Source organism: Saccopteryx bilineata, chromosome 2 (assembly GCF_036850765.1).
Source record: "Saccopteryx bilineata isolate mSacBil1 chromosome 2, mSacBil1_pri_phased_curated, whole genome shotgun sequence".
NCBI lineage: Eukaryota > Metazoa > Chordata > Mammalia > Chiroptera > Emballonuridae > Saccopteryx > Saccopteryx bilineata.
In genome coordinates, this window is record NC_089491.1 from 304,742,126 (window position 1) to 304,763,142 (window position 21,017).

General features: G+C 39.6%; 1 protein-coding gene across 2 annotated transcripts in view; it reads left to right on the forward strand.

Moving 5' to 3' along the window:
* NUCKS1 (nuclear casein kinase and cyclin dependent kinase substrate 1) overlaps positions 1-14,405 on the forward strand; it is a 36,472-nt gene extending 22,067 nt beyond the window's left edge. Inside the window, exons 2-7 of one of the 2 annotated variants that reach the window (XM_066261560.1) lie at positions 2,663-2,712; positions 4,168-4,273; positions 8,733-8,788; positions 11,547-11,699; positions 12,268-12,414; positions 13,328-14,405. In XM_066261560.1, the coding sequence (XP_066117657.1) occupies positions 2,663-2,712; positions 4,168-4,273; positions 8,733-8,788; positions 11,547-11,699; positions 12,268-12,414; positions 13,328-13,527 (712 nt within the window). In that variant the 3' untranslated portion in view covers positions 13,528-14,405. Of the gene's footprint in view, positions 1-2,662; positions 2,713-4,167; positions 4,274-8,732; positions 8,789-11,546; positions 11,700-12,264; positions 12,415-13,327 lie in introns of both variants that reach the window. The other variant, XM_066261559.1, reaches the window with a different exon arrangement.
* Positions 14,406-21,017: the final 6,612 nt, after the last annotated feature.

The window sequence follows — 21,017 nt, forward strand, 5'->3', positions numbered from 1 at the left end:
GGCCTGACTGGTGGTAGTGCAGCAGATAGAGCATCGACCTAGGATGCTGAAGTCCCAGGTTCAAAATCTTGAGGTCAACAGCTTGAGTACGGGAACATCAATGTGATCCCAAGGTCACTGTCTTGAATTCCCCTCCCCCAGTCAAGGCACATATGAGAAGCAATCAGTGAACAATTAAAGAGACACAACTACAAGTTGATGCTTCTCTCTGTTCCTTTCTGTCTCTCCCTCTCTTTAAAAAAAAAAATTCTGAATTTTTTGAATGGGTATTTTTTTTCTTCCCCTTCTCAAGCTTTAACTTACTGTCACCATTATCTATCTATCTATCTATTTATCTATCTATATCTATTTTTAATATTTTTTTGATTTGAGAGAAACAGGAAGGGGGGGAGGAGAGAGATGAGAGCATCAGCTCGTAGTTGTAGCACCTTAGTTATTCATTGATTGCTTTCTCACATGTTCCTTGACTGGGGGGCTCCAGCTGAGCGGGGGGGCCCCATGCTGAACCTGATGAGCCCATGCTCAAGCCTGTGACCTCAGCATCCCAGGTCAACACTATTCATTGCACCATCACCAGTCAGGCATCATTATTTATATATTGTAATCACTTCATCTTGAAAAAACTAATAATTGTGTTTATCATGTATATATCAGGTCTACCGGAAAGTTCTGTCCGTTTCTATCACAACAAGTTTCGAAACATAAGCATATGTTTATTTGGCGCATGTGTACCTCTCATTTTTATCACTTAATGTATACATACTGACATAGCAAATTAACTAAAACAAAGTTGATTCATGTTAGTCTTATGTGTGAAGCGATAGTGTACCCATGGCTACTGATAAAGTTCATTTACACCACTGTAATTTTTACGAATTTCAACAAGGAAGAAATGCTACAGAAGCATGTAGAAATTTATTAAAAGTGTTTGGTGAAGGTACAGTTTCTGATAGGACATGCAGAAGTTAGTTCAAAAAATTCAAAACAGGTGATTTCGACCTTTCTGATAAGCCACGTTCTGGGTGACCATCTTTGATCGATGACGATGTTGTTAAGACCATGTTGGAGCAAGAACCTTTTCTGACAACATCAGAGACCGCAGAAAGGCTTAATTCAGCTCAGCAAACCATTTCGGACCATATTCGGCAGATAGGATTGGTGTGGAAATATTCAAGATGGGTGCCACATGAATTAAGTCAGGAGAATTTGGATGATCGAGTCGTCATATGCACATCTCTGCTTGCTCGGAACAAAATCGATCCCTTCTTGAACTGGATGATAACTGGGGATGAAAAGTGGGTTACCTACGAAAACATCGTAAGGGAAAGGGCATATTGTGAACCCGAAAAACCTAGCCCTTCCACCTGTAAACCAAATTTGACTCTGAATAAGAGAATGTTGTGTATATGGTGGGACATTCGAGGACCAATACATTATGAGCTTTTAAAACCAAACAAAAAGCTCAATTCAGAAAGGTATTGTCAGCAACTGGATAATTTAAAGACAGCAGTCCAAGAAAAGAGGCCGGCGATGTTCAATAGGAAGAACATCATACTACATCATGATAATGCCAGGCCACATGCTGCTTTGGGGACTCGTCAAAAAATTGCAGAACTAGGCTGGGAAATTCTGTTGCATCCACCATATTCCCCGGACTTAGCACCCTCTGACTATCACTTGTTTTTGTCCTTACAAAGTTTTTTGAAGGGCAAAAATTTAAAAATGAAGAAGATATCAAACAAGCACTGGTTCAGTTTTTTGCATCAAAAGATAAAACATTTTTCAAAAATGGGATATACAAATTGCCCTCAGGCTGGCAAGAAATCATTAATAATAATGGCAATTATTTAATAAAGTTTATTGACAGTAAGAAAAATTTGTATTTTTATTCCAAAAATGGACAGAACTTTCCGGTAGACCGTTTATATGTGTATATTGCAGTTAGAAAATATACTACTGGGCCCTGGCCGGTTGGCTCAGCGGTAGAGCATCGGCCTGGCGTGCGGGGGACCCGGGTTCGATTCCCGGCCAGGGCACATAGGAGAAGCGCCCATTTGCTTCTCCACCCCCCACCCCCTCCTTCCTCTCTGTCTCTCTCTTCCCCTCCCGCAGCCAAGGCTCCATTGGAGCAAAGATGGCTGGGGCGCTGGGGATGGCTCCTTGGCCTCAGCCCCAGGTGCTAGAGTGGCTCTGGTGGCGGCAGGGCGACGACGCCCCGGAGGGGCAGAGCATCGCCCCCTGGTGGGCGTGCAGGGTGGATCCCAGTCGGGCGCATGCGGGAGTCTGTCTGACGGTCTCTCCCCTTTTCCAGCTTCAGAAAAATACAAAAAAAAGAAAGAAAATATACTACTGTATAATGAATATACAAAAATGGTTGCTTGGATCATTTTGCTGTTTTTTGTATGTGTGTTTAGGAAGGTAGGAGGTTGTTTAGTGGGAAAGAATAATATCTAAGTTACCATTGAGGTGAGCAATATGAAAATTGTAGTTTGAAATACTTTGGGTTTGAGCTGCATGTTCCTGTAACCTTTTGGCTGAGGTGAGGACTTGTTGAATGTTCGAGAGCCAATTCTAATTGTTTATGAAAAAGAAAAGTGCGTTCTAATGTCTTAGAAAAGTCCTACATTTTTATTATTTTAATTAGAATCTCTTCTTTCTACAGAAATAGGAAGGTCGTTGATTATTCACAGTTTCAGGAATCTGATGATGCTGGTAAGTTTTGTGATTTCAGTAAATTACAAGTTGGACCCTACTAGTGGAAAAATCACCAGCTTATATACTTTCTTAGAAAGCTTTTTTATTTTTAGACTATGTTTGTCAATTATATCAAGATCTGTGTCATCCAAAACAAAAGTTGAACTTGCATGGATTTTAACTTTTCCTTAGTAAATCATTGATATAAATGCTTGGATAATTTTTTTCTTACCTGGTTTTGGGAGTCCAAAGTTTAAGGGTTAAATAATTCTAATGTAGTGTTTATTAGTTAATATATCTTCTGCTGTAATCACAGGCTAAACTTGTATCTTGTAATAGGAAGTATTTTAGTTTTTTGTGTAATAAAGTAACTAAGATGTAGAAACATAGGGAAATATTTGTATTTATTTATTTGACAGGGGAGGGACAGACAGGAAGGGAGAGAGATGAGAAGAAGGATCAACTGGTAGCTGTGGAATTTAGTTGTTCTTTGATTGCTTTTTCATATGTGCCCTGACCAGGGGTCTCCAGCTGAGCCAGCAACCATGCAGTCATGTCTGTTATCCCATGCTCAAGCCATATTGACCTTGGGGTTTCAAACCTGGGTCCTCAGAGTGCCAGGTTGATAGCTCTATCTACTGCACCACCACCTGGTCAGGCAACATGGGGAAATCTTTAATAAATTAAAAGGGTAGGCTATAACATAAGAGATAATTTGGCTATGGCTATGTTAAGATATACACATGAGGACCAGAGGATAATATGCAGAAATGGAAATGACTAAATTAAGGTGATAGAATTGGAACAGAAGAATTTATTTATTTATTTATTTTTTTTATTTATTCATTTTAGAGAAGAGAGGAAGAGACAGAGACAGACAGAGAGAGAGAGAGAGAGAAGGGGGGGAGGAGCAGGAAGCATCAACTCTCATATGTGCCTTGACCAGGCAAGCCCAGGGTTTTGAACCGGCGACCTCAGCATTTCCAGGTTGATGTTTTATCCACTGCGCCACCACAGGTCAGGCTATTTATTTATTTTAATGAAAAAATGTTATTGCCTGACCAGGCAGTTGCGCAGTGGATAGAGCGTCGGACTGAGACACAGAGGACCCAGATTTGAAACCCCAAGGTTGCCGGCTTGAGCCCAAAGGTTGCTGGCTTGAGTAAGGGGGTCACTCGCTCTGCTAGAGGCCTCCTCCCATTCCCCCACCCCCTATTAAGGTACATATGAGAAAGCAATCAATGAACAACTAACCAGCTGCAATGAAGAATTGATGCATCTCATCACTCTTCCTTCCTGTCTGTCTCTCCCTATCTGTCTCTGTCACACAAAAGAAAGAAAGAAAGAAAGGGAAAAAAAAGTTATTTGGGAAATCTTGCCACTCATCATTTAAATAGCATAAGAGATAGATGCATTAATAATTTTAACATGTAAAAATTATAATGTGGTTTATTGATTTTGGAAAATGTACAGATGAAGATTATGGAAGAGATTCAGGACCTCCAGCTAAGAAAATTCGGTCATCTCCTCGAGAAGCTAAAAATAAGAGGCGATCTGGAAAGAATTCACAGGAAGATAGGTAAGAGGCTTTTTTTTTTTTTTTTCCATTTTTCTGAAGCTGGAAACAGGGAGAGACAGTCAGACAGACTCCCGCATGCGCCCGACCGGGATCCACCCGGCACGCCCACCATGGGGCGACGCTCTGCCCACCAGGGGGCGATGCTCTGCCCATCCTGGGCGTCGCCATGTTGCGACCAGAGCCACTCTAGCGCCTGGGGCAGAGGCCACAGAGCCATCCCCAGCGCCCGGGCCATCTTTGCTCCAATGGAGCCTTGGCTGCGGGAGGGGAAGAGAGAGGCAGAGAGGAAAGCGCGGCGGAGGGGTAGAGAAGCAAATGGGCGCTTCTCCTGTGTGCCCTGGCCGGGAATCGAACCTGGGTCCTCCGCACTCTAGGCCGACGCTCTACCGCTGAGCCAACCAGCCAGGGAAGAGGCATTTTTAATTTGTTGCTGCTTACACTGTCATCCACTCTGAAGTGAGGGTAGTTTCTGATCTCTAACTTGGTAGAATTTTCATTTATTTTGGGAAGGTGCTTATGGTCCACTTAATGTTTTGTGTACTTCATCTTAACTTGGGCAGGCCTTCTGAGTCTAGAGGTTGGCCTCTTTAAGGTCATGAGGCTTTCTTGGTCTCAACCTGGAATCCAGGGTGATCTTTAGGAATGCCTTTGTTGCTACCCTTAAACCTCTGAACATAAACAGAAAGATTGTTTAAGTATATAATTTGTTACCTAAGATTAGTATTGACATTTTTATTGTAATAATATCAAAGAATGAGTAATCTTTCACATTCAGTCACAAATCACTTATAGAATCATAACTAAAGTTTATAGAATTACTTTTATTTTTTAAATTTTATTTTTCATTTTTCTATTGATTGGGGTGGGAGAGAGAGAGAGAAAAAAAAAAGCATCAATTCGTTGTTTCACTTAGTTCCATTTTATGTATACTCATTGATTGCTTCTCCTATGTGCCCTGACTGGGCGTCAAACCCACAACCTCTGGAGCAGTGGGTCCATGTTTTATCCATTGAGTAACCCAGCCAAGGTCAAAAGCTTATTGAGTTTAATGTGTATAGTCTGCTGAGTTTTGCTGCCTTTTCTTTTTATCCCCTTTTCTTTCTCTTTATCCTCTCTAAAATGAATAAAATCTTTAAAAAAATTTTTTAAATTTTATTTATTCATTAGAGAATAATGAAGAGAGAGAAGGGGGAGAGAGGAACAGAAAGCATCAACTCCCATATCTGCCTTGACCAGGCAAGCCCAGGGTTTTGAACCGGTTACCTCAGTGTTCCAGGTCGACACCTTATCCACTGTGCCACCACAGTTGTTTAAATTTTATTTATAAAATCTAAAAAAAATAAATATGAGCATTTCAAAGACATTGAAATAATATTTCTTACTGGTTCTTCAAAGATATTTCTTGTCAAACACTAAAATCACATAATAAAGCCCCAGACAGAAGTCTTTCTATTCTCAACTTACAGGATGCTACATTTGCCAAAATAACAGTACTAAACACATACATTTACCTCATATTTTTTGTTTGTTTGTATGGCTAGCATCTAATACTTTCTTTCCTGGAGAACTTCCGAAATGTGATCTTGAGGAAAAATAAGACAAATTATACTGTGGGGAAACAAGTCTTCCATAGTTTCATAGTATATATCTCTAATCCAGTTTTATATAGCAGCCAACCTGAAATATATTTATTCTAGGAATGAGCTTCTTTGTAGCCTGTTACAATGTCTCCTCAGTGTAATTAATATCTAGCCTATATTTGTTGTTGTTGTCATTTGATTTTATTATTCTCTCCAGAGTGTCAGGAGTGGTTGAAATAAATACAGCTTTTACTGCCATTTGAATTAAGTGTCTGGTATGTTTATTCCCTCAGACCATATTATGTTGATTTTTCCATTGATCTCTACTTAAAAGTTCAGCTTTTACTTGGCTTTGCTGTAATGGGACTCAGGGATTAATGGTTTCTATAAACTTACGAATAAAAGAACTAACAGTAAAGGAGAAAATAATAAGAATAAAAGAACTAGAGAAAAATTGTGTAATTCTTCCTCGTTGTCATAGACTTGTGAATTAAATGCTTATTTTGCATAAAAAACATTTTCTATAGAACAGTCAAAGGTTTCAGAATCAGTGTATCTTGGATCAGACTGCTTAGTAAAGAAATATGTTTGCTTTTTCTCTTTGCTTAGTAATCTTGAGTTCGGTAGTTTCATTTAGTGGTCCCCAACCCCCGGGCCGCGGACTGGTACCGGTCTGTGGGCCATTTGGTACCGGTCCACAGAGAAAGAATAAATAACTTACATTATTTTCGTTTTATTTATATTTAAGTCTGAACGACAATGTTTTATTTTTTAAAAATGACCAGATTCTCTCTGTTACATCCATCTAAGACTCACTCTTGACGCTTGTCTCGTAAGTTCGACAATTATATTTAAAAATACCACAGTTTTTACACCAGCCGCATAATTTTTTTTTATTTATTTTTTTACAGAGACAGAGAGTCAGAGAAAGGGATGGATAGGAATGGACAGACAGGAACGGAGAGATGAGAAGCGTCATTTTTTTGTTGTGCGTTGCAACACCTTAGTTGTTCATCGATTGCCCTCTCACATGTGCCCTGACTGCAGGCCTTCAGCAGACCGAGTAACCCCTTGCTGGAGCCAGCGACCTTGGGTCCAAGCTGGTGAGCTTTTGCTCAAACCAGATGAGCCTACGCTCAAGCTGGCGACCTCAGGGTCTCGAACCTGGGTCCTCTGCATCCCAGTCCGACACTCCATCCACTGTGCCACCGCCTGGTCAGGCCAGCTGCATAATTTTATTTTGTGCGTTTATCTGTCCCACTCTAAAGGCCGGTCCGTTAAAATATTTTCTGATATTAAACCGGTCCGTGGCCCAAAAAAGGTTGGGGACCACTGGTCTAGATTATGGGTAATACCAAAAGAGATTTACAAGAACTGCTGTTTAAGAAAGGAGAGCTATGAAGATAGTTTTTATGTATGATTGGGTTTTTTTGTTTGTCAGAATTTCTCTTGGGAATCATAAAATTTTAGCATTGAAGAGTACCAAATGATTTACCTGAGATCATAAAATTAATGACAAAGACAGGACATCAGAACCCAGATTCCCGATTAAGATTTGTGAATACATAAAATGTGTGTCTTTGTGACTTTAAGAATTGTTTTATATTTTCATTAAACTTTTAAACTCCTTATTTTATTTTGAAGTTATCTTTTTTGTGTGTGGCAGAGACAGAGAGGGACAGATAGGGACAGACAGACAGGAAGGGAGAGAGATGAGAAACATCAATTCTTTGTTGCGATTCCTTAGTTGTTCATTGATTGGTTTCTCATATGTCCCTTGACGGGGGGGGGGGGGGGGGGGGGGGGAGTGCTTCAGCGGCTCAAGCTGGCGACCTTTGGGTCTCAGACCTTGGTCCTCCATATCCCAGTTCAACACTCTATCCACTGCGCCACTGCCTGGTCAGGCGTAGTGATCTTGAGCTTACTTTTATTTTCTTCAGGATACAAGGCAAGCAGGCCCATTTGGTCATGTTTCTGATATGTAGTTATATTGGAGGCAAAAAATATTTAGTTAATAATTTTGTTTTAGGTAAACTTTTATGCATATTGTAATTCATATAACTGAAGTCCAATTTCCTTTAGTAATTGTATTTAGTGTTTTTTGTATCTATATTTGGTGCTGTTCATTTACTTGCCTACTTTACTACAATTGACACACTGTATAATTGTAGTATTTTTATATTCTGCCTCTAACAAGAGTTTTTTTGTTTTGTTTTGTTTTGTTTTTGTATTTTTCCAAAGTTAGAAGTGGAGAGGCAGTCAGACAAGTTCCCGCATGCACCCAACTGGGATCCACCTGACATGCCCATCTGGGGCGTTGCTTCATTGTAGCTGGAGCCATTCTAGCACCTGAGGCGGAGGCCATGGAGCTGTCCTCAGCGCCCAGGCCAACTTTGCTCCAATGGAGCCTTGGCTATGGGAGGGGAAGAGAGAGATAGAGAGAGGAAGGGGAGAGGTGGGGAGAAGCAGATGGGCACTTCTCCTGTGTGCCCTGACTAGAAATCGAACCCAGGACTTCTGCACCCGGGTCTACGCTCTTCTGCTGAGCCAACCAGCCAGGGCCAAGAGTTTTTTTCTTAATAAATGTTTTTGTGAACTAAGCCTTATCTACAGGTGAGAAATTATTAGTCTATGCTGAGATGCCTTCCTTTTTCCTTTTGGGTTTTTGGAAGCAGTATTTTCCTGAAATAGATAAAAACTGTGCTTACTCACCAGCATTCCTGTAAAGTAAGAAAATAATGGAAGCAACTTATCAGTATTGTTTGAATTTTATATATAAAGGAGGTTTTCTTCAGTGTTCTTTAGTCAGATACCACAGATCTGCATTCACTTATATTTTGATCTAACAACTTAAATTTTTTTATTCCTTCCCCTTTTAGTGAAGACTCTGAAGAAAAAGATGTGAAGACCAAGAAGGATGATTCTCACTCAGCAGGTAATAAAAAATATTTAATGTAATAGGTATAATTCTCTTTGTGTGTCTATTCATTGGACATTTTATTTATTTATTTATTTTTGTGGCAGAGTCAGAGACGGGGACAGATAGGGACAGACAGACAGGAAGGGAGAGAGATGAGAAACATCAGTTCTTCATTGCGGTTCCTTAGTTGTTCATTGATTGGATTCTCATATGTGCCTTGATGGGGGGGGGGGTGCTACAGCAGACCGAGTAACCCCTTGCTCCAGCCAGCGACCTTGGGTTCAAGCTGTTGAGCTTTGCTCAAACCAGATGAGCCTGCGCTCAAGCTGGCGACCTCGGGGTCTCGAACCTGGGTCCTCTGCATCCCAGTCCGACTCTCCATCCACTGTGCAACCGCCTGGTCACGCTCATTGGACATTTTAATAAGTGTTTTATAGTAATGCCTAGCTGCTAGCACTATTGTAAATACTGGTATTACAAAGATGTTTTCATCTTTGAAGAGCTGGTAGTGATTTTCAGTCCTGGTGGCTTATTGCAGTCACCTGTGAAAGTTTTTTGGGTTTTTTTGTCTTGTTTTTGTTTGTTTGTTTATTTTAACATATTTATGCTTTTTCCCACTTCAGAATAGATCTAGGTGGGATATTAGGGGAATTTTCTGTTTGTTTCTTTGTTTGTTTATTTTTACATATTTTCCGGTACATATCATACTATTCTCATAGTCAAGACTGAAAACATTTATATGAATAAAAGACATCAAACTATAGTAAATAGAATAATAAGAACATGTAATACTAAGTAAAATGCGTAAAAAGGGGGAGTGATCAGCTCTGGGTTGAAAAGCAAACAAAGGTTAGTTTCAATCCTCCTTTCAGCTGGCAGTAGTACTTTGAAACAGCATGAGGAAAGTTTTTTCTGTAAGAATTTTAACTTAATAATTGATGAGAACACTATATGGCTAAATAAAGTATTAAGTGTTGATGACTTATTGTTGGTATTTTCTTATTTTAACTCATCTAAGAATCGAGACTTAATCCATGTTGCTCCAAACCACAGCCCCCTGCATTTGCCTTCCTGGATCTCCCTTAAAGCACAGCTGCTGTGTCAAGGAGATACGGAGTTCCACTGAGTTCACTCCACTGGACTGTTTTGCTTTTATTTTTTTTCAAGCCTGTTATCTGACTGCCTAAGTTGAAAAGAAAGTATATTAACCTTATGCACAGTCTTGCAATGTTATGATAACAGGCACTTTCATCTGCCTTGTGTATCTGAGTTTGAATCCCTTAAATTTATTAATTTATTGATCATTTCAAGATGAATACCTCTTTATTAGTGTTAAGTAAACCCACTTACCAGGTGGGTTTAGTTTTGAGTTAACCAAAGTCAGCTCTATTCTCTGTATCTCTTTGTCTGTAGATGAGGTTTTTGGCAGTGAAAGTGATAACTTGAACACTGACGTGGCAAGGCTAATAGGACTACAAGTGTCTCCAGAAGAGCAACAGCTTAACCTTAACAGAATGAGGGAGCCTCAAAGTCCAGGAAGTGGGTTATAGGTAGAGATTAAAACAGATATGCCTTGACCAACAGCCAGTAGGCTGACAACCTGCCCTTTAACCAGATTTATTCACAAACACAAATAGGTGTTGAATTTTTTTTAATTAATAGACTATATATGTGAAAGCATATTTTTATAAACTTGTATTAAGATCTAATTGATCTAAATATATGTTTTAAACATAGCCATATCTCACTCTTTTAAAAGAATAGTAGTTTGGCATTACTTTAGGGTCTATGTGTTTTTTGTTTTGTTTTGTTTTTTCAAAACAGTTTATTCATTTTAGAGAGGGGGGCGGATCAGGAAGCATCAACTCCCATATGTGCCTTGACCAATTAAGCCCACGGCCCTGAACCCGCAACCTCAGCACTCAAGGTCGTTGCCTTATTCACTGTGCCACCAGAGGTCAGGAAGGGTCTACATGTTTTGGATCTTACAGTAAATACATTTGGAAGACAGTCTTCCCCTCTTCCGTTTGAAAATATTTAACTTCAGTTTTTTTGGGGGGGGTATTTTTGGGGTTTTTTTTTTCCTCCTTTCCTTTTTTTACTAAGTGACAGGCAGGGAGGCAGACAGACAGATTCCCAAATGCACCCCGACCAGGATCCATCCGGCAAGCCTATAGGGCGTTGCTCTGCCCAGCTGGGGCCACTGCTCTGTAATAGCTATTTCAGTGCCTGAGGTGAGACCATGGAGCCATCCTCAGCGCATGGGGCCAACTTGCTCGAAATTTTCTAGCCATGGTGCAGGAGGGGAAGAGAGAGAGAGAGAGAGAGAGAGAGAGAGAGAAGAGGAGAAATAGAGAAGCAGATGATTGCTTATCCTGTGTGTCCTGACCAGGAATCGAACCTGGGACTTGCACATGCTGGGCCGATACTAACTTTAGTTTCTAAAAACAACATAGATAACAGAATTTTAGGGCAAAGCAATGATATGTCTAAGTGTGTTACAAAAAGCATGTTTATACTTAAATTCAGCTTTATTTTTACTTAAAACTACATGTGTTATTTTATATGTAATAGCAGGGTACATAATCTTATTGAAGTTCATTATTTGAATTTTAGCTCTTTTATAGGAATTTTTAAGGATAGACTTTATTCTTTTGGAATGAAATAAAACTGCTGGCTATATCTCATAATGGACACCTCATTGGCTTTCCTAGTGAGTTGTCAAATAAATGCAACTCTTAGATCAGTGCATCATAACACTTTGATATTGCAGAGGACAGTGAAGATGAAAAAGAAGATCATAAAAATGTGCGCCAGCAACGGCAGGCAGCCTCTAAAGCAGCTTCTAAACAGAGAGAAATGCTCATGGAAGATGTGGGCAGTGAAGAAGAACAAGAAGAAGAGGACGAGGCACCATTCCAGGAGAGTACGTAAACTTGACTTGTTGCTTTGGTCATAGTTGTAGTATGTGACCTTGATTACTTTGGCATTGAGGGGGGATGCTAAATGTCACAAATAGTCCCTTACATTACTTACTGTTAGAAGAGATGATGGTTTTAATATCTATTGATATTGTAAAAGATTCAGAGGGTCAGTTATATGTATTATTTTTGTGTATATAGTTTTCTTGTTTTCATTTATTAATAGTTGGACCAAACACACCAAGTTGATTCAGTTTTATTTCCCTGGTCTTACCAGTACTATAATGGGAATGATATAACTATCAAAAGTTACTTGTTGGCTTCAATTTTTATTCAGGTTAAATTTTATCCCTTCCTGTTTTCAATTTATTCTTCAAACAAGTCAGTCATGTAACCCTCATGGCATGCTAAACCGATTTCACAGATGACAACTCTAACAGCTGCACACAGAACCCAAGTGTGTTTGACTCCCAGATCCGCTCCTCCAGTCATTCTTAGCCCTCTCTCCCTTTGTTCACTTGTAAGGATGTATACATTAAGTTGGATGTTGAAATTTTTCTTTCCTCTCAGAAGATTCCGGCAGTGATGAAGATTTTCTAATGGAAGATGATGATGATAGTGACTATGGCAGTTCAAAAAAGAAAAACAAAAAGATCGTTAAGAAGTCCAAACCGGAGAGAAAAGAAAAGAAAATGCCCAAACCCAGGCTAAAGGCTACAGGTAAGTTCTGCAGGATTGAAATGAAATTACTGCTTTGAAAAATATCACAAACTAATAAACTTTCTCTACAGAAATTTTTCAGTAGGCTTGGCATTGGCCGTATACTTAATGAAGAATAAATGAATTCTGAAAGGATCCTGTCATGTACACTTGGAAATGTCACTTATTTATTAATAAGAACTCTAGCTTCTCCAAGAGTCCGGCTGGAGTTAGCCCTGTTCTTTAACTACTACATAAGCATGATTTGAGGATGATTCATTTACATCAGGCATGATGTTAGAAACACTGCATCAACTGCCCTTTTTCCACCAGTGTCCCAGTCCCAGAAGCTGGTGAGGTCTTGAAATTGTGGAAATGTACACAATTTAAGTTCTGTGTTTTGATCCCTACACCAGTTTCTGTGCTAGCAGAATAAAACCACGCTTGACCACATGTATTCATTTTCCTTGAGGACTTGTGGCCTAATCAGAGCTAGTTTATCATTAAATCAGAAAGCTAGATTTTTTTTTTTTTATTCTGGCAAATGGAACTGGTGATTTTTAAACCTTTTGCTCATCAATTCTTACTGTTGGGAATCCTGGAACTGTCAAAAGTTATTTGATGGCTTCAGTTTCTACTCATTGTCATATCTTTTCTTGTTCTTGACCCATTTTTTAAACATAAACAGCACTTTGTTTCACAAGCCACTAAGGATGATGTGCAGTTTCTGTAGCATCTTGTTTGTTTATTATGAGCATTACTGCTAATGTAACTTTACAGTGCTGGTAAAAAGTGGTTGGAAACCAGTGCCCACCTTGACTTTCAGTAAGTCTTTATAGATTTTATTCATGTAGATTGTTTTGTTCTGTAGCTGCTGTTTTATTAAAGACATTTTTTTTCTCCCATTCTCCAAATGGGCATTTCCTTCTCTCAGTGACACCCAGTCCTGTGAAAGGCAAAGGGAAAGTGGGTCGCCCCACAGCTTCAAAAGCATCAAAGGAAAAGACTCCTTCTCCTAAAGAAGAGGATGAGGAACCGGAAAGCCCTCCAGAAAAGAAAGCATCTGCCAGCCCTCCACCCGAGAAGTCTGGGGACGAAGGGTCTGAGGATGAAGCCCAGTCTGGGGAGGATTAAAAGTGATGGTGGTTTGGGAGAGATTTTATTTAAAAAAAAAAAAAGAGAAGAAAAAAAGAAGGGGGGAGAAAACCTACATAAGATAGAACATGGTTTTGGCTATGGCTTGACTCATGGGCTTTCAGTGCTTCTGTTTCCTTTTGTTGAAAATAACATTTTCTCTCTCTTTAAATTTTTTTTTTTTAAAGGAAACCATTGTATGTTTAATTTACCTTTTTGTCTATAGGTCTCTCTTTGCCACCACCCTTTCTTCCCTTCCTTTTTCAATGAAAGCCATGTCAAATTAATCACTGGATTGACTGCTTCATCTTTTTATTTTTAATGGATGGTATACCACAGTTGTAAAGCAATAAGATTTGAGATGAACACTAGAAATGTAGCTTCTTGCTAAACAGTGGCAAGTTGAGCAGTGATCAAAAAACAGAAGGGTTTTAATTAAAAATGATTGCTTCTTTCTCTACGTGGACTTTTAAAAAAATCAATTGTCATCTAATACAAGTTTATTTTTTACCTTGGGGGTAGAGCAGGGAATGGGTTACCTAACCTTGTTTAAGGGTGTGGGTTTTTTTTGTTTTTTTTATCGCTTGTTATCTCAAAGAGATTCAGAGCCAGTAATTGTTTTATTCTGCTACAATCTTTAAGGAATTTAAAAAAAAAAGGGGCAAAACTTAAAATCACGCTTAATTTCCTATTTTATTCTCTAATGGTTCATGTTTTAAAATATATATGTATCCTGTTTCTTGGATAAAATTTTACCAAGGGTCAAAAAAAAAAACCTAAAATTTAAATGGCAAGATTTATATATCACAGTGGATTTCTTCTCAAACTGACAATGTTTAGGTTTTAAGCAAATAAAGTACCAGTTAATGTGAAATGCATTCACAAAGGCTTGAGATTTTTTCCTTTATGAAAACAGAGACTTGAAATTCTTTTAGGCCATAAATGTACATACATTCAGATCCCACGAATTGTACTCTGTTTTTATTTGGGGATAGAACATTTTTCTTTCCATACACCTCTCTTCCCATTCTTCATAGAAGTATGGTATGAAGTGCATCTCTCGGCTTCCTGCTACTGTGTAGGATACCACTGCACACCCACCCCAATGCCTACCAGCCCTGCTATAGGACGGGATTGCTCCTAGGGTGTTAAATGCTGCTCCCACACTATTCAATTTGCTTTTTTCTTTTTTCTGGTGTGCCTGCTTACTGCTCGTGTTTAAAGCAGGAGTTTAAGGGGTTCAGCAGGTCTAGAGAAAGCATGCATTCACGAGGCCTGTACGCAGTTGATGACAGACTTGACATGCCTTATAAAATTAGGAGCTAGATCTGTGAGTTTGATCCTCCATGTACTGATAGCATGAGCTCTGGGAGTGAGGGTTAGGAGCCTTAGTGTGCTAAGAAGTTGATAAATTAGTGAAATTTAATCTCTGCCTTTTTATCTAGATTTGCTTCCTCGGTATTTTACTTAGGCAGTTTTCTTCTAATTACAGCATATTTTTCTCTCAAGACAACATGCTTCCTTGCAGATGTTCCTAGAACAAAAGTTTATTTAAGGAATATTTTTACTCTGATTATTAAGACACTTTAAGAAATATTCTTTGTGATTAAAAAAAAATACACCCAGTGACAGAGTCATTTCACTGTTGCACTATGTGTTAAAGAGAAGATTTTAGTACTTGGCCAAAAATGCAAAGCTTGAACATAAATAGCAGTTGTATTGTTGTCTAAAGATTATTGTTTGCTTTAGTGGGTTTGTTCAGGTATCCAGTTTTAACCAAGGTTTGTGTTCTTATAGCAAGAGACCTATCAGTGTTTCCACCACGCACTTCTATTTTTAGGGGTTTGTAACTTTAAGTCTTACATTCCTAATAGCATTTGGGCTTTTTTTAGATTATGTTTTGTGGAAATTGGGAGGTGGGGATCTTTTAAAACTTGAGCATCAGTATTTTATGTAATACAGTCTTTAATATATTAATCTGCACTAACATTTCTGTGATATAGGCACATACTTGAGAGGTAATCCTGTCTTTTAAGTTACTTGTGTGCATTTGGTTGGGATTTTTGTTTCTGATCCCTTTTTTAAAAACTAATTCATGAGATTTAAAAATGTATTATATATTTCTAATAGACTGGACAAAAGGATCTGTGTCCTCAAGTGGGAGATAGACTCTTAATGACCTTTTTCTCCACATTTTACTGATTTAAAACACTCTAGTCTTCCCCTCGAATCATGCATGCGAATAGGAGGGTCGCTGTGGTGTCTCAACTGGAAATAGGTGCTCAGGAGTCAGGCTTGGTGGAGATGTCAGCTGTTAGCTGCTAGTGATTGGCCATTGGTACCACCCTTGACTAAATTCCATCTTTCTAGCGTACCTGCGGTGAAAGGCAGCAGTGTTCAGTCTTGTTTTGCAGTGCTTGGGAAGTAGAACATTACCTTTGAAGGTGCTTGTCTGTGTTAACAATTCTCTATTAGCTGTTAGGTTTACCTCTGAAACAGATTTCGGCAGCTATGCTGACTGACACTACATTCTAGTTCTTAAAATTTTGTTTTTTAAACTTCCCAACACCTGACATGAGTAGTTTACATATTGCTAAGTCTATCAGTAACTTGCTGCTGCTTTTAGCCTGCCCCACCTCGGATTGGAGTCAATGGAGTAGGCCCGTAGGCCCAAAGATACTTTTTAATTTTAGTAAATGGTAAATTTGTCCGGCTTTCTAAAAACCTGTCCCTTTCATAGCTTCCCTCCCTCTTGAGTCCATAAGGGGAAATTAACAGGTGTGTCCTCCTTTAGGGAGGTAATCAGTAGAAATCTTTTAATCTCAAGGAATAGTTGATTCCCCATGAAGGAGGTTTGAGATTGTTCCCCCCCATAATGGTTTGCCCCAGGATCAATCCTCAAGTCAATATTTATTCTTGGTACTGGTTCAATTAGTGTTTTTTTATAGGTAACTAATCAAGAGGAATTGGAGGTTATAATCCAGTCAAGTTTTGACACTTGTGGATAGATATATATGGTCAGCCAAACTGAATCTGACACTTTTACCCCCAAACATTTCTCTTTTTATTCATGACTAGGTAACAAGTGACTTTCAGACTCATTCTGGAATTCGAAATCGTGCTTTTCTTTAAACAAACCAGTTTAGAAGATGCTTTGAGACTTAGAAAGGCAAGAGCAGAAGTTAGTACCTGGAGCAGCAGGGACCTCTTTATGAAAGATCGTGTGGCCATCTGTTGCTGTTGTGAAAAGGGGAGTGAACGGCTCTTCCAGTGCCCGCTCAGCAGCCACTGCGCTGAGAAGTGGAGACGATCACACAGGGCTTCGGAAAGCTCTAGTCTTTGTGGCATTCAGACTTAGATACTTCAACAGAACAAGTAATACATTTCCTACCATGCAATAGGGAAAATCCAAAAATCTGGTTGCTCTTGAGGTTAGAAAATTGTCCTTTTCTCTGTGCTTGGAGCTGGGTTTATTTAAATATTGGGGCATCAAGCTAGCTATAGTCAAAATTTCAATGTGCAACCCATTTTTTCCTTTTTCTTGGAATAAACTTGATAAAAACTACACTTTGAATCCCAGATCCCTAAGTTACATGTTTTTCACAATGTAATTCATTCACAGTGGTGCTGACTGTGTATTAACCACTATTGGGAAAAGTCCCTTAAACCTGCCTGTTGCCATGCCAATGGAGTGACTGAACTGGTGACATCTGAGCATGCTTTGAGTGGCTGGTGGAATGCCACCACTGTGCATACACTTTGTACATCAGGGGTGAAGGGAGGGTTTTCTAGATTTATGGGGGGGAGGGTAAAATCGGGTTTTTTTTCTTTTTTGATGGGTGTGGGGGTGTAGTACTCAGCTTATGCCCTAAATAACATGTATAAAAGCCCCTGAACTATTGTATGGGTGTGTGTGTGAGTGTGTGTATATGTCTGGCAATTAAAACCTTTGTCTTCTGGAAATTAGTGAATTCTTTTTTTCCTCCAGAAGTATTTGTTACAAGATTTGTAAATAAGAGCTCTACTTAGTTTGTTTACCATGAACATGTTGCAGCAAACCTTAAATACCTAATTCCTACAAGGTTTAAGGAAAGACTAGAAAGACTTGCCAGGTTAAGCAGCAGCCAAGTTCTCAGTCATCGTTTGCCTTGATTCATCTTTTGGGTTTCATTTCGCCAGCTCTAAAATTCCCAGTCTTCCTTAATTTTAGTCCTTAATCTTTTATGTTCTGAGCAGGAAGGGTAAAAGTGGAACCTGCTTAAATATTTTTAATCATAGTCCATGGGCTGAGGCCGGGGCATCCCTTTCTTAATACTGCAATGTTGCCAGATAATGTGCTCAGACACCAGAGGGTTGCAATACTTGACCATTCTTGCAAAACTTTAACAGTACTGAAATCTGCAGCATGGTACTAAGGAAGTTAAAGTTTGAATGTAACCACTTTATTTAAAAGGTTTTTTGTTTTTTTAATTTAAATGAAAGGGGGTTGAAGTGAACATGATTTTGTTGACCATGATCGTGAATTATAGATGCAACATGCATTGGTAGACTTGTGTGATGGTCTTTTGTGATACTTAATTTTTACATATCCCAGTCTCTGTATGTATCTGCATAGGCAAAGAAAATACAAACTCCTGCTTTCTTTCATTGAAGGGTTTCCAGGACTGTGTGTCTGCTCCTGAGCTCTGTTTTAAGTATGTGTATTCTTTGCTTGTATTTTGTATTAAATAAGAAAAGAACCCTTTATTGTTGAGCATGTTGGCATTGTCCCCTTTATTTTTTTTTTCTCTTTTTGGGACATGAAGCAAGTTATTCTTTTTCTGTATCTTTTTTTTCTTTTGTAAACGTTGTTTTGTTTAAAAATGGCTTTATAAAAGGGCTTTTATAACCCAGATATGTGCTCTGTGTACTTCTTGTAATACTCTCACACAACTACACTGACGTACAGAGCTGATCACCTTGGCCTGTCAGCTCCCAGTTTAACCTGGCTTTGGAGGGCAAGGGACTTGCTTCCTGAATGAATTCTTTAGAAACTGACAGTGACCATCACTGTTTTTGATAACAAGAAAAACATATTGTCTCAAGTCAAAAGGAGAAATTAATACTTCAGACTATGAAATCAAGAGGCCATAGACTAACCTGATTCATCAAGGGAGCCCTAACTACTACTAGGTGCATAGTTCCTAGTTAGCATTTTCCCTCCTGTTCACATCCAAGGTTATGAAGAGTGGAGGGCAAAATTCTTTCAGCAGCCTGACCTGTGGTGGCGCAGTGGATAAAGCGTCGACCTGGAAATGCTGAGGTCGCCGGTTCGAAACCCTGGGCTTGCCTGGTCAAGGCACATATGGGAGTTGATGCTTCCAGCTCCTCCCCCCTGTCTCTCTCTCCTCTCTCTCTCTCTCTCTCTCTCCTCTCTAAAGTGAATAAATAAAAGTAAAAAAATAAAATAAAATAAAAAATTCTTTCAGCAGTCATTACTTCAGGGCACTGTTTATACTCACAAAACATTTGCATTCAATGTTAAATACCTGTAAGAACTACACTATATTGCAATTTTAGAATGAAATACTCCTTAGGTGGTAAACATGATACATGGTCCTCCTTAAAATCTGGCTGATAACTAGCTATTGGGGCTTTTATTTTCAGCCTTGCCCCTTGTTTACATTCTTGCCTTATACAAATATTAAACAGTTTGGCTTTGAAATTAAATGCTTTTTAGCATGCTGTTGTTCCTCAGTGGCCAACTTCATGATTTTTATTTACTTACGTATTTATAGGTGAGAGCAGGGGAGATAGTGAGACGGACTTCTGCATGAGCCCCAGCCGGGGTCCACCCGGCAATCCCATCTTGGGCCAATGCTTGAATACTAAGCTATTTTTAACACCTGAGGCTCCCTTGCTCAGACCAGCCAAGTTGTCCTTAGGGCCATGCTCAAGCAATTGAGCCACTGGCTACAGGAGTGAAGAGGGAGAAAAAGGGGAGGGGGAGAGAAGCAGATGGTCACCTCTCCTGTGTGCCCAGACTGGGAATCAAACATAGGATGTCCATACGCCAGGCCAATGCTCTATTCACTGAGACACCGGCCAGAGCCATGATTATTTCTTAAAAGTTATTTGTCCCAGGTCAAATTTGACTTCAGAATAACGTTAACCAGCCACTTCCTCATAGTATGTAGGTGTTTTATGATTAACATACCAGATTTCTGTTTCAGTACAATGCTGAAGAAATACAATCTGGTTTAAGGGGTTTCTGCAACCAGGGGACAAACAAGTTTGCTTTGGTAAACCACATTTGGGCTCCCTCAATTCTTAGCCATGGCCATTACTGTACAGTGATTTATGACTGTAGTCGTATAGCCCTAAGCACTTCACAAAGTGCTTATTTACATATTACCACTTGCAATCTTCCCAACAACTGAGATTTGCCTGTTTGTTGTTCCTCCAATTTGGGAGAAAATAAACTGGTTCAGGTAGGATGTGTGCTTTGAAGTGGCTGGTATGGTACAAGGGTTTGAGTCAGGTTGTTAGTTTTGTGTGCTTGAAGTCACAGCTCCCATTATCTTGTATAAATGGGCCCCTGAAACTTCTTTCTGATAACCTTGTGAGCGTTTGGCTGTTCTTTAGCATCTCTTAAGTAACAGGCTTGAACTAGTCCAATGACTTATATCAAAGAACTGGGAGCCTGACCAGTGGTGGCGCAGCGCATAAAGTGTCGACCTGGAAACACCGAGGTCGCCAGTGCAAAACCTGGGCTTGCCTGGTCAGGGCACAGATGGGAGTTGATGCTTTCTGCTCCTCCCCCCTTCTCTCTCCCTCTCTCCTCTCTAAAATGAATAAATAAAAATAAATACATTTTTTTAAAGAATGGGGAAAATTCTTTTCAGTGAGATATAAAAAAGTTCTTGTTAAATACTTAAATATACTTGAAAATCCTGTGGTTCCTAGATAGGAAGCTTCAACTTATTTAAAAGCTTTCATTTTCTGCCTGACCAGGTGGTGGCACAGTGGATAGAGCGTCGGACTGGGATGCGGAAGCACCCAGGTTCGAGACCCCGAGGTCGCCAGCTTGAGCGCGGGCTCATCTGGCTTGAGCAAAGAGCTCACCAGCTTGGACCCAAGGTCGCTGGCTCCAGCAGGGGGTTACTTGGTCTGCTGAAGGCCCACAGTCAAGGCACATGTGAGAAAGCAATCAATGAACAACTAAGAAGTCGCAACACGCAACAAGAAACTGATGATTGATGCTTCTCATCTCTCTCTCTGTTCCTGTCTGTCTGTCCCTGTCTATCTCTGCCTCTGTAAAAAAAAAAAAGAAAAAAAAAAAAAAAAAGCTTTCATTTTCTAATACTGTCTTAAGATTGTGGCTATACAGGAAACTACCAGTCATCTTGATTATGCAGCCCTTGTCCTCTGCCAGTGGAGGGCAGTGTTTGTCTTCCATACACTTGTGGCCTGTTCGCCCCACCGCGTGTTAGACACTCCCCTGGGCTCAG